The sequence below is a fragment of the Ceratosolen solmsi genome, unplaced genomic scaffold, assembly GCF_000503995.2.
Source record: "Ceratosolen solmsi marchali unplaced genomic scaffold, CerSol_1.0 scaffold27, whole genome shotgun sequence".
Classification (NCBI taxonomy): Eukaryota; Metazoa; Arthropoda; class Insecta; order Hymenoptera; family Agaonidae; genus Ceratosolen; species Ceratosolen solmsi.
In genome coordinates, this window is record NW_011948426.1 from 5,722,840 (window position 1) to 5,736,400 (window position 13,561).

At 29.1% G+C, this 13,561-nt stretch overlaps 2 protein-coding genes across 4 annotated transcripts in view; one reads left to right on the plus strand and one right to left on the minus strand.

Annotated features, from left to right (window-relative positions):
• Positions 1 to 289: 289 nt before the first annotated feature.
• LOC105363249 (ATP-binding cassette sub-family G member 5) lies at positions 290 to 5,952 on the minus strand. Of its 2 annotated transcripts, none has more exons than XM_011500891.1 (7): positions 5,534 to 5,694; positions 4,548 to 4,717; positions 3,410 to 3,594; positions 2,461 to 2,725; positions 1,939 to 2,153; positions 810 to 1,137; positions 290 to 673 (listed from the first exon to the last, which is right to left on the minus strand). In XM_011500891.1, exons 1-7 carry the CDS (start codon positions 5,618 to 5,620, stop codon positions 334 to 336), a joined length of 1,590 nt encoding a protein of 529 aa, XP_011499193.1. In that variant the 5' UTR covers positions 5,621 to 5,694; the 3' UTR covers positions 290 to 333. The 2 variants fall into 2 exon arrangements, with proteins under 2 accessions (XP_011499193.1, XP_011499192.1); XM_011500890.1 differs by having other exon boundaries at positions 292 to 673; positions 4,548 to 4,941; positions 5,534 to 5,952.
• Positions 5,953 to 12,615: 6,663 nt separating this feature from the next.
• LOC105363250 (ATP-binding cassette sub-family G member 8) overlaps positions 12,616 to 13,561 on the plus strand; it is a 7,695-nt gene continuing 6,749 nt past the window's right edge. For both annotated transcript variants that reach the window (XM_011500892.1, XM_011500893.1), the window contains exon 1: positions 12,616 to 13,020. In XM_011500892.1, the coding sequence (XP_011499194.1) occupies positions 12,899 to 13,020 (122 nt within the window). In that variant the 5' untranslated portion in view covers positions 12,616 to 12,898. The remainder of the gene's footprint in view (positions 13,021 to 13,561) is intronic.

Sequence of the window (13,561 nt, forward strand, 5' to 3'; positions counted from 1 at the left end):
AATCAAATTCTTTATTATTGTATTTTATTCAAACATTAAATTATATTGAAAGATATTTTTAAAATATAATTATTTAAAAATATATTTTTAATTTGTGTGAATTTTATTTGTTGAACGTTTGCCTATAATTTTTTACAAACTTAATATTTTTCATAAAATAATTGCAAAATCTAAAAATTTAATTAAAACTTTACTGCGATAACAAGTTGAAACATTAAATGTCGTTAATAATAAGGATCAAATTTATATTTATAATTATAATTAAATAATTTTTCGTCTGAATATTCAAAATATTATAAAGTTTAGTAAGTTCATTATATAATAACAATATTATTATTCTCGAAATTTGGTCTTAACACTAGCAGGCAAAGGTAAAAGGTATAACACACTGTTTAGAATAACAAGACCCACAGAGAACGCTAATGATATCAATAAATTCAACTCCACATTCAATACTTGAGAAATATTCTCTGCTTCTTTAGTAAATCTCTCTCTAAGATAGGTATTACCGTCTTTGTACCTACATAATTCCTGAATACCAGGACATGTAATAGTATCATTATAATTTAAATTCTTAAAATTATCTATTTCTAGTGCTAATTGATTGAGTGCCAAAGATGCGTATCTTACTGGAACTGCTGTTGATACAGATCCTAACCAATCGGGTAGATTCCTAAAAAAAATTCTCTACTTATGTACATATTTACTATGCTATATATACAACATCAGATTATTCAAAATATATAATATTTTTTACATAAATATTGCGTTCACATATAGTATCAAGGCATTAAGAAAATTTCGTCTACCTTAAGCTCCTCATACTTCCGGATGCTGCAGTAAGCATTATAAGAGTGAAGTAAAGGACGATGATAGAAGCACTCATTGGTCTCTTTACAAGCATAAGGGTAGCGACAGTGATCTGCTCCGTAGCGACAAAGGACGCCCAAAGCACACCACTCGCTTTGATCCAAGATACAATATCGAGTTCGAGGATTGGCACTAGGATACCAACGCTCATAATCGTCGATAAAAAGCTCAACGGCAGACTGAGCAAAGTGTAGGATGTTATGAACATTGCACCCCCGTATAAGCCCTCGCGCTTTTCTTGATAATATCGAGCACGAAATCCAGGAACTATTAAAAAATATAGTTAAATAAAGTTTTATAATAATAGATAAAGAGAGTTCTAATTCAAACTCGCAATCTACTGTGCTTTATTTTATCAACAACACAACGATAATTATTAATAGTAATAAGCTTTTTGACTTCCCTTAATGTAATAAACAATGTATATTTATAGTATTTAATAATGAAATTTTTATAGTTATAAATTAAATTTCCTAATAATAGTGTTGAAATAGAATAACCAAAATTCGGGTGGGGGGGATTATTTTGCGAAAAAATTTTTAAGTTAAAATAAAAATTTAATCCTATAAACTATAAAACTTAGTCTGTAAAATAAATTTTTGAATTTCACTTAGTTTTACAAATCTTTTATAGACATTAATTTTTTTTTAATCGTTATAATAAGATAAGATAGTAACTTCCTTTAATTTCATTGAAAACAACTATATTATTACAAGTATATTATTTTCTCAAAAAATTTATTTACAAATTCTGTTATTTTTTAAAAACTTATTTTCTATATTTAAAATTTATATTTATAAGATTATAGGTCAATACTAATTATATTTAGCTTACAATTTTTTAGAAAATTGTCATTGATATTAATAGCTTTTTGTCATTAAAAAATTAGCGTGTGTATTAACGTATATACTAACAAATTTTTTGATGGACAAATAAGACAGATGAATATAACAATAAAAAAAATTTTAATTTTTTATAATAAAATAATTTAATTTATTATTGAAATATTTATCATAGAATTTTAATTATAACATTTATCTGTAATTTCATAAAAAATATTTAACTTACAAAGAAGAGAAGTTATTGCAATTCCAGCAAAGTAAAAAAGTGTGAGAACGTTAAAAATAAGTCCAGTAGTCTGTAAAAATATGGTTGATTGCTGTTCCTTGGAATGAGAATATAAAATACTCAGAAGAGCAAGGATAAATGGCAGCAAAAAAATTCTTGAACCAAAGTGAATCAAACCCGATTTATTGCATGCGAATGTAGCAGCAAGACTTCTCCTAAATAAAGAAAATCTATTAGCATTGAAATACTGTATATTGCCATAAAGTAAAATATAATGTAAAATATCATTTATATCGCCTTAGGTATCTACTCCCAGCGATTAAGCTTTTCTCTATATAAATATAACTATTAAACTACCAACAATATCAAATTATTTACAAAAATATTTATACAAATGTCGTAGGTACTGAATTTTAATACGAGTTCATCAAGTAAGTTACATCTCGATGAAGATGTTTAAAAATGTATTCAAAGTTATTCAACGATTAACGTGTATAACAATTTATATGTAAAATCACTGACAAATAAAGTGCCAATAGCGTCGAGAAGCATCCAGGCTTGATACCACGATTTTGCAGCGACTTGTGAGACATTCCGATGGAAGTTGGGCTAAGGGATAAAGTTGGCGTCTGATTGCCTTTCATTTGATTTGCACCGAGTGTTGACGCAGGTGCTTCCTTCAAAAAAATTCCACCTTCTACTTTAAATTTATCTACAAGAACGGAGATTTGTTGATTTGATTCCAGGAAACGATCTCTTGATCGTCTATCCACCGTCGACAAGCAAACTATAGAAACATCAAATTATTTAATTGCTGGTCAAGTTATTAATTATTAAGCTTCTATTTAAAATAATTTATATTAGACACTTAAATTATACCTTAAGCTATTAAATTATAGTAACATTAAAATTTAATTTAGACAGAAATAAAAAAAATACACCATTCAGTGCTTATTAAAAGCTTTTTATAAAAAAATTAATGTATGGTTAAAACTATAATCTACCATTTACAACGTTAAAATACACAATAGATAAAATTTTCTATATGAAAATATTCATTTTAATAGAGTTATAAAACTAAATATTGAAACCGTTTTTAAAATTGGATTAAATAATCATTATAACAATATAATATAAAATTGTTATAATTGTTATAATAATGTTATAGCGAGTACAGTAAAATATTTCATTGCAATTTACATTTTAATGAAACTGTAAAAATTTATATTGTTTTTTAACTAACCATTGATTAAAATTTTAATATAATATGACATAGCTTGTCGATTTACTGTGAAAATAAAACTTTTACAATATTTTATTATACTTTAACAAACAAAACAAGCAAAAGCTTAAAATTATAAATATTGATTTATCAATATATAGTATGCGTTTGCCGGCTAAAGTTCATTAAAAATATTCCCTTTTCGTAATATTAATTCATAATATTAAAAAATAAATATTTTCAACTTACGATAATACATGAGCGGATTCTCAAGCTCGGGGCAAGGAAACCCAACGTAGGTGAAATAGTCGAGCATACTTCTAGTAGGGCCGGAATAAACAACCGCCCCCAGACACAGCAAAGTAACCCTTGCGACAAAGGGCAACACGTCAGATCTGGGTGTTTCCATCGTCAGTATAACAATGGAACCTCTTCTATTCAGCCAAAGAAAATATTTAAATTTAATTTCAATCCTTACTTACTTAATTAACTATAATAGCGTTCAAAAAAAAAATAATAATAATAATAATAAATAAATAAAAATTGAAGAAATTCACTTGAAAATGTCATGATTATTCAATAATTTCATATATTCATATACCACAATATTTTTCCAAATTAATGCTAAAAAAATTAATATTGATAATAGAAATATTAAATTTCTTATAAATTATAATTTATTTCATTATTCCTGATATACTTCATAATAAATTCAACTCTTATAATTTTAATTTTCTTCTAAATTAAGTTTAATAAATTTTAACGAATTTGAAAGGGCGTATTTCTTTTATCTCTAATAACATTATATACATAATATATAATCAACTAGTAGTATCTGTATATGCATATGTATATGTATATCTAGTAATATACATGTATATATAGTAATAGTATAAATATTGTTAATATGCTTTTTGATAATTTAAGAATATTGAAAAATAATTTTATAATTATTTATATAGAAAATCGGTATTTTAATAATATTTAATAATATTCATAAGAAAGTTATGTCGGTGCAATAAAAATGAAATAAATCATCTTACGGTACGTTCAAAAATTTGTATTAAGCCTTTTTTTTAACTTTAAAACATTCGATTAAAAGATTTTATTTAACAATACATAAACGAAATCTAATATGTAAAGCATAAAGCAGGTATTTTTATTGAAAATTCTAATTTAATATAAATTAAGTATTAAATTTAAACTCAATTATCATGATATATTTGCATATATTAGGATATCAAATATTTCGCTAAATTACATTTTGGCATTGAAGTAGATTCCTTCATTTATTGAATATTTTAACATTTTATTTATTAATAATATTTCCTAAAGTAGAGAGTAATTGTTTGAGAGGCTTAAATAAGATTAAATAATCGATCGTCACCTTGTGGCATAAGACCAAAGCATGGATACAATGAGGTAGGTGTTGAGTGGGTCCGTATCCCAGGTGGGCTCATCCAACAGAAGGAGCAATGGCTCCTTGGCCAACTGCACGCCAAGCATAAGCCGTCTATATTCAGGCTTGGTAAGGTCGGCGACGGGCCGATTGGCTACCTGCGAAAGCGCGAGGTCGGCTAAAGTCTGACGCACCCGGGCTTCTCGGCCGTCGAGATTCGCCAGCCAGGTCGCATATGTCAGATTTTGGCGAACAGTGAGGCTTGGCAAAAGATAACACCGATGCGAAACGTAAGCCCCATGTCGCCGGAACAGTTCCTCCGTAAGCAGACTACCATTCAAACTTATGCGACCACGTGTCTCTCCTATCGCTGTTCGACCAGCTGCCGACCATTCGTTTTACAATTAGTAAGTAATCATTTGCGAACCAGTGTTTTATTCGGGTCAATTTCTCTATATTTTGTGCCATTAAAAAGAAGAAGAAAAAGGAAGTGCCTATTCGACTTCTCATCCGGGAATGTAACGTTTTAAAGAAAGAAGGACGGTCTTCGTGATTAATTCGTGCAGATAAAAACCGTTTTATATAAGGCTTCGCTTATAAATATTGTTTAGCATCTTATTAAACCATTATAGTGGATTTAAAAGTAGTGGATGTTAAATCGATTAGTTCGCTTTCTCTTCGAAGTTCGTCAATCGGCAGATTTTTCACAATTTATCGACATTTTAAAATACTTCGATACACATAATATATCTAAGGTATTAAATACTTTCTTTGATGTAACAAGATATTATTTTATAATATTATTCGCAAGTAGGAGATAATTTTAATCAGAATATTTATACTTTAGCATAAGCACATTGACAAATTAAGTTGAATAATAGTATCGTTATGTTTCAAAATCAACTTGGATAGATGGTGTAGGCAAAAATCATGGCGAAAGTATGAATTTATGACAAGAAAGAAAGCTTACTCACCGATAACATCGAGAAGAGCTCGTTTACCAGAACCCTTAGAGCCAAGGATGGCAAGCACCTCGCCTCCGAAAACCCGAGCAGAAACATCCCTAAGAACGGCGGTCGGTTCAGAGCGGGTGGTAACGCAGCCGCAGTTCGTACTCTCGGAAGCTGGGACTGAGGTTGAATGATAGACGCTGGAGACGTCGAGCACGTTATCGGGTATCGGGGTCATTGTCGTTCTAATGGCAATAATCACCGCCCAACGACACACTCTCGTGAGAAGATCCTCGTAGGCATGGACACCACTCGGTATTTCCTTTAACCGTCTGAATACATTTGGTATCCACGCATCTACGCCTAAGTTCCAAGTAGTTTACTCGGGAACTCGTCGATGTACCCCGGCTTATCCTAAATAATGTTCAAATTACTCCTTTTATTCCTGCGGATTCCATATTTTCTTCTCTTCGGGGAATAGATGCTTAAAGTCATTATTATTATTAAAATCGGTTTTATTGTTAAGTCTTGAAGAATGCTGAATTCTTGAGTATCGATGAATTAATGATTAATATTACTATAAACAACGTCCTTGCCTCAGCTTGTTTAATAAATATTTATTAGGCGAAATAACTGAACAACACAAAATTTGGTCACCCAACACCATTCGAAATATTTTTTAAAATACCAAGTGATTTTCAATAATATTACTAAATTTTACTTTTCACTATAACTGAAGGCACTTAATCAAATTAACAAGATTCAAGAGGTAATTTTTAAAAATCTAAAATAAACTAATAAAATAAAAAATATATTTAATAATTTGTAATTTAATTTTTTTAACTCGTTTTTATATGTGTGATCGTAAATTATTGCGAGGAGGTGAGAAGCTAAGAAATTAAAAGGAGCTTCATTTTTAGTGTTATTTCTCATGTGAAAATAATTATTAAAGAAAATTCATGACTATCAAGGTGTAAATGCTATCATTTTAAACTAATATTATTTCATATTTTTATTCGAATTTTGTTTAATTGTTTATTAACCATTGTAATATAAAAAAAATCCATTTGAAAATAGCTATGTTAGTAATTCCAGTAAACTCTTTTTATTACTTTCTTGCACTATGAAAATTTTATGGCTAAACTAAGAATTTATTTTTCTCCTTTCATATCATTACGATCATTATAGTAATTTTAAAATATAATTGAAAAATTACACGAGTAATTGAATTATTGCAGATATTGAACTTAAATTAAATGAATTATCCATAAGAACATATTAAACTGTTTTTTAATAAAAATACAATAAATGAAATAGTCTGATCTGGGAAAAGTAATTCAAAAATACTAAATATTTAACTCGAATATTGAAATTGTAAACTTTTATGAAGACTTTTCAAGTTATCAAATTACAATAAATATTTTATATTTATTCGATACATGATATAATACATTAAAAATATTTAACATTATGAAAATTATCGATAATATATTTCATAATTGATTTATAACAGATACAAGAAACTTTTTTTAAAATAATATAATTTGTAAATTCATATCTAAATACAAAAACAACAAGAACTTACGATATAAACACTTCTATTACTAATTTAGTTACTAATTATTTTTATTATTTCTCATTTAATGAAATAAAAATTGATTTAAAATGAAAATAAAAATATATGTCCGATATATATTTTATATATTTTTTATATATTATATATATTATATATATTTTATATATATTATATGTATTTTATTAATTTTTGTTTTCATAATTTTCTAATTTTTTTTCCATATAATATATTAATATATTAAATATTCAAGAATTATTATCAAAGTATTGATAACAATTTTCTATCGTAAATACGTTTTTCGAATGAATAAATAAAAAGAAAAATTTTTTTAAAAATATTATTTATGTCTGTAATTCAAGTTTTTGTCAACAGTGCAAATACACAAATTGAATTTTTTACATAAAAATATAGTTTATGATCTAAACGTTTTTTATTTTTTTAGAAAACAGCTTTATCCTTACTATTAAAGGTAAGAGTTACTTGAAAATGCATCTATAAGCATAAATGTTCAGCATAAATATCTTTTACATTGAGGAAGTTCAATAAGTCTCGAATATATAAGAAGAAAGAAAAATCGTTTGTTATTCTTTTTCTCTAAATAGGATTCTTAATTCTTCACGGAAATCTACGTCATTATGTTTTATTATACTTCCTCTTTGAATTCCAAATCACTTGAGTAAATATATTTAAAATTTGACACGATTATTTTTGTATGGATTAATAATGCTTGCATCTCTAGATAATTTCCAGCAAATTTTAAAATACGTACATGAAAGACCTTAGACAAGAATTTATATATTCATTATCAATATTAAATGTCCTTAATAACTGTATAATAAATTCATTTATACGATTAAAAATAATATTATCATATATATGATCTATAAAATGACTATACCATATTATAAAAGTAATTTTTTTAATTTGCTAAATTCCAAAATTATTATCCTGATGTATTTATAAATAAATTCATTTTCATAGTTTTTTTCTTTTTTTCTTTTGTTTTAAGTCCTTACGCATATATGTAAGAATACAACATTAAAATTCGTTGCATAATTTCTAAATATTTCTCTAAATTTTTATACAGAATAAGTTTTAACATCGTGAAAAATAACCAACAAATTTTCTGCAATTAACCCAAACAATATTTAAATGTTTGTTGTCAATTTCGAAAATTTCTTCGGACTCAAAATATTTCAGCTAAAATAGTTCTCTCCAAATACAATAGACTCTCCAATTACAATGTGTAAATGTTTCACGATTGTTAAATATTAGATATTACGATAGAGTACATCCGATGATGAAAAAAAAGAGAAAAAAAAGTGAAGAATATAGCAGTTACATGGTCTCTTGTAGACTATATTGACTCTTATTCTAGTAGAAAAACGTTACTATCGCAGAAAAGACTATTATATCGAGGATAATAGTAATTCATTTTCAACCTCAAAGGTGCGGGTGTCAAGCGAATTAGTTGCCGTAACCGTGTCAAGGTGAAAAGCTTCCGCAGACAGGTGCAGTGTAGAGCAGGAAATTATAACCATGGGGAGCTAAAATACGTCGGGGATAGTAAATTTGAAAATCTTTCAAGATAAAAATAATATATAAGCGAGAAATTCGGATAAAGACTCGATCGCCCCTTCAATTGCGCGGCAAAAATCGAGCGCGCGATATTAGGTACGCGCCATCAACACACCTGTACGTACATAAATGTAACTTACCTACGGGAAGAGAAGAGGCACCTTGGGCGGCGTTGAAGACACTACGATCAAGGAAATGAGCGAGAGGAGCGTCGGACGCTCGAGCCGCGAGGTGAACGTTCTGCCGCCGAAGGTAGTCGGAGCTCTCAACGGAAGCGCGCCCGGGAGGTGGAAGAGAGAGATCATGAGGATGCAGGGGGAGGGTCAGAGGGAAAGATTCCGTGGTGAGAGGTAGAGGCAAGGAGGCTAGCGGGCCTTAGGTATGCCGCGCGGGCCCCGACCCCCGAGACGCCGAGAGCTCCGAGAGGGACTGGAGTCAGAAACTCTGCAGAGCCGAGGGGCCCGAACGGCAGTCGCGCGCTACTCTCTTGTCACGGGTCACGGCCACGACGTGGCTCTTCGCAACCCCAAGCAAACACCTCCTGAGATAGAAAACGGCTGACAATCGCTGCTTAGAGGTTAGACTCAAGATAGAATCGAGTCCATGGATAAGAGGGCTTTTTATATTTTGGCAATAAGCGAAGGATGTTTCGGCGGCGCATAAGCATCGATAACGTGCATTGGCTGTTTCGGCGCTACTCAGGTAAGACCGCTGGCTTTCTCACCTCTTCCCAAGCTGTATTTTGCCTGGTCTTATTATGGTATACCGAGCGCCGAATGACAATGTCAAGTTTATGAATATCATGAGAGAGAGAGAGAGAGAGAGAGAGAGAGAGAGAGAGTCGAACGACTTGTGCATCGTATACGCTAACGCGATCAGGTTAGAAAGAGACTTGTGTTTGTGTGTGTGTGCGTGTGTGTGTGCGTGTGTGTGTGAGAGAGAGAGAGAGAGAGTGAGTGAGTGAGCGAGAAAAATAGCACTGAATTTTATCGTCGTAGCTCGTTTGCTAGGGAATGCTTACGGTTCATTTCTGTACAGCCTGATACTCCGCGGATGGCGTTAAACGGGAAAAAAAACTCATTGGAGGAATCGTGTGAGTGTAGCTTCTGAAGCTGCACGGTTTTTGAACACCGTTTATTTGTAAATTCCAGCGGGAATGGGTATAGAACCAAGATCCCGCGTAGGAACGTGAAACCGTTCCCACTCGCCTTTTACGAAGCTGTGCGATTTTTGCGCAAAACACCGAATGACGTGCTGAATTGTACAAAACTTCCTTATGCAAAGTCCATTATGCGAAGAAATACCGGATCACTTCGTTGCTGCTGAAGCTGAGCTAATTAGTTTACATTACAGATTGTAATCGAGTCATGTGGGAAAAGAAACGCCAAAGCAATAGCGCGAATTAAAATTGAATAGATTTAAAATTGAAAATGAATATTACTAACTTTCTCTACTTAACCATTTTTCATTTTAATTTGAGGAGTCACTTATGAACTTGGAAAAAATCGAAAAATTATCTTGCATTTGAATTATCATTATTTGTACATTTTTAAATGTCAAATCTAGATTTGAGCAAACACATAATTTATCTTTGCATAATACAGCCATTTAAAACCTAAATATTTTAATTATTTTCAATATATTATTTTCTCTACTTTCCTTTACATGGTAATTACGTTAAAGTATGCCTCTAGATCAATTACCATAAAAGTCTGGCGTAAATTATTTTCCAGTTTTTCCATGAATACACTTTGTTGAAATACTTGAAATTCAAATTCACCAACATGCTGAACGACTTTTAAGTAAAAGCACTTCTTCTTTGGAACGTGAATACAAATTTTCACTTAGAATTATGACAAATATTAAAATACGCTTATATCCATCGTATATTAATGTATTTATAAGCACGATCAGCACTATATAAATTATATATATTTGCATAGATTTTTCTCTTTATATTACTAGCATTTTTTTTTTTTTTTTTTTTTTTTTTTTTTTTTAAATGATATTTATTTTAATAAGACTTCTTCTCCTTCAAGTAATTATTTCTCAAGCTTTCTTGTCGACGTCAGTCTATACAGCCCGTGTGACGAATGTGAAATTCGCACGAGAATAAATTGCAGATGCAGGTGCGATCGATATGATTCATACACGTTACTATATACGATATTACAATGATAAATTTACCTGCGCATCCACATTCAAAAAATCTACATTTTCATTGGATGTGGAAAGTTGACAGGTGCTTAATTATACATATTTATAATTAATTTTCACATAAATTTATTTATATTTAATATTATTAGAAGTATTAAAAATACTTACTTTGTACATTACATTTTAAATTATCGGGAACGTCATACTTTCAATGAATAATAGTAAAAATCTAAATTCTGAAATTTTAATTTCTAGATTTAAATTTAATTATGTACAATCATTTTTTATGTGCACAAAATAAAACAAATACAAATGAAAAATAATGCAAGACATTAATTATAGATTATATATTCATAATTTTTACTGCACATGAATAGATTATAATTATTAAATAAAAACAAAATATATTGAATTTAATAATGAACTGTAACATAAATGAAAATATAATAATTGGGTATTGACAATGGCCTAAGAGTTTACTAATTAAAAATTAAATAGAAATATAGTGTTATTAAAATACTTAATATCATATCGAACAAATAATTAAATTTTAATAATTAAATATATAAAAAAATTTTTTTTAAACTATGTTTTCAATAATCTGAATACTATTTTTGAATCACTCTTATGATACATAAAAATGTAGTGCGATAAAATAATTATTTATAAAATTGGAAATTTTTTAACTTTAAATTCAATTACTTCACCAAATATTGATTATTTACAATGCTAAATACATTAATATTTAATATGAAATATTTAGAAAAAAAAATTTAACTACTGTTTTCAATGGACTTGAATTTCATTTAAATTATATATTAATATGTAAAGAAATGGTACAAGAGTAAAAAATCGAATGTGTTAAAAAGTATTTTTTAAATTTAACTATAAATTCTAAAGCAAATTTATATATATATATATATTTACATTTTTATTCTAGAAAAATTGTTTTTTAAATTGTTTTTGATATTCTCTTCTGTGAATATTTTGTTCCAGATTAAAAAGAAAGTGATTGAATAAAACATTTGTGTTTCAGTTGAAAACAAAAGTTCATTTATACGGCTCATGAATTTTATGTAACTCATGAATTTTTTATGAAAGAAAATATACGACTACTTTAATATGTTTTTGTTTTATTAAATAATAATGCATATTTCACAGATTCTCAGTTTTATCCAAATTGATCTGTGGTTTTGTTTGGTAATTATGTTAAGGATATGAAACCATTATGAAATCTAATCATTGCTAAAATGTTTTGTCTTCATGAAATTCATCTATACGTGAAACTTTATTCAATTAAAATAATTATTTTCGAAACAAATTTTCAATACTATTTTTTAATTTTGTAAAATTATACTAAAAAGGAGTTTGTTCGTTTTAATTATAATAAAAAAAGCAAAGAAACCCCTTAATTGTTTTCATTCGCATAAAGAAATTGAAACAAAACAATATAAATTAAAAGATATTATATTTTAATAAATTTTTAATTGAGAAAATACAATAAAGCTTATAATTAACAACTACGTACTTCTATTAAATTTTATATTATTGATATACTATTTTATAATATTAATTTGAAAAAAAAAATGATATTCTTCGTGAAATGAGAACGCTTATTAATATAGAATTATCTTTCGGTATACGTTAAGGAATACATCGAAGACATAAACGCTATAAATATAAATGAAGGTTTAAAGTGATATCAATGCTATTAAAAAGATACTGTAAAGAGACAAAAAAAAAGGCAAAAGAAAAACGGTAAAAAAATACAAAATTTATTTCAGCTTAAAATTGAAGGCGTGGGTGATGACGTAGGAAGCCGGGTATCGTACAATTTATGGAAATCGTCGTATCATGACGAGAAAGGATTTTATCGCGAGCGAGCTATAATATTAGGAGAATAAAATAAAGTTGGAGATGGGCAGGATATTGAGCCATATGTTTTTTAATTTCAGGTCAGTAGGCCGAGTGTCAGCGCCATAATAAACCACGAAGACCCGAACGAAAGAAGATAAGAATGCATCATAGCCGCTTCTGATCAAGTGGTTGTTGAACGCGCCCCGGCCACCTTAAACAACATGGGCTCGGAGGCTTGGGAACTCGAACGAAGGTATTCGGTGCCCGGGGCCCTCGACACACGGGGCCTCGAAGTGCCCGGTGCACCTGCCAGCGAGGACCTGCATGCTTGGTCCATTTACAGGTGTTTTAACGGCCCCATTTTCGAATGATCTTAAGCTTATTCCATAACCCCGTCCACACGACCTCAACAACGACCTCCATATAACTCTATTCGTTTTCTCACAAGCCGTCAACCAATCAACTATAATATCAAGATTGGGATTTCATTAAATTTCTAAACACAATCTACTAATGTTATTATAATTCAATTTTTTCGACGTGTTATGATTTAAAGATGCTTTTCCATTTCCATGTTGAAGTTTATGGTATCAATAATAAAACAGTATATAAGTAACATATACATAGCAATCCTTAGGCTTAATGCATATTTTTAAGATTTTACGTATTATATAACTACATTGAATTTGAAATACGAAATTTAATAGAATCATTTTATATAGAATCCTGAAAAATGTATTTCAAGATTAAATTATAAATTGAACAATCAATAATTCCACTTTATTTCTATATCACAACAGATTTCTAATTCACAGTATTTTTCTCGTTAATTAAAATAAAACTTTCTCTGCCCTTTATTACGTATATACTGAAAAATTGAGGTA

Coding starts and splice junctions, on each gene's coding strand:
- LOC105363249 (XM_011500890.1), bottom strand. CDS start 5,747: ATGACCCCGATACCCGATAACGTGCTCGACGTCTCCAGCGTCTATCAT. Junction 3,595..4,547: donor CTTTGGTCTTATGCCACAAG/GTGACGATCGAT, acceptor TTGGCTGAATAG/AAGAGGTTCCATTGTTATAC. Junction 1,138..1,938: donor TGCAATAACTTCTCTTCTTT/GTAAGTTAAATA, acceptor ATTTTTTAATAG/TTCCTGGATTTCGTGCTCGA.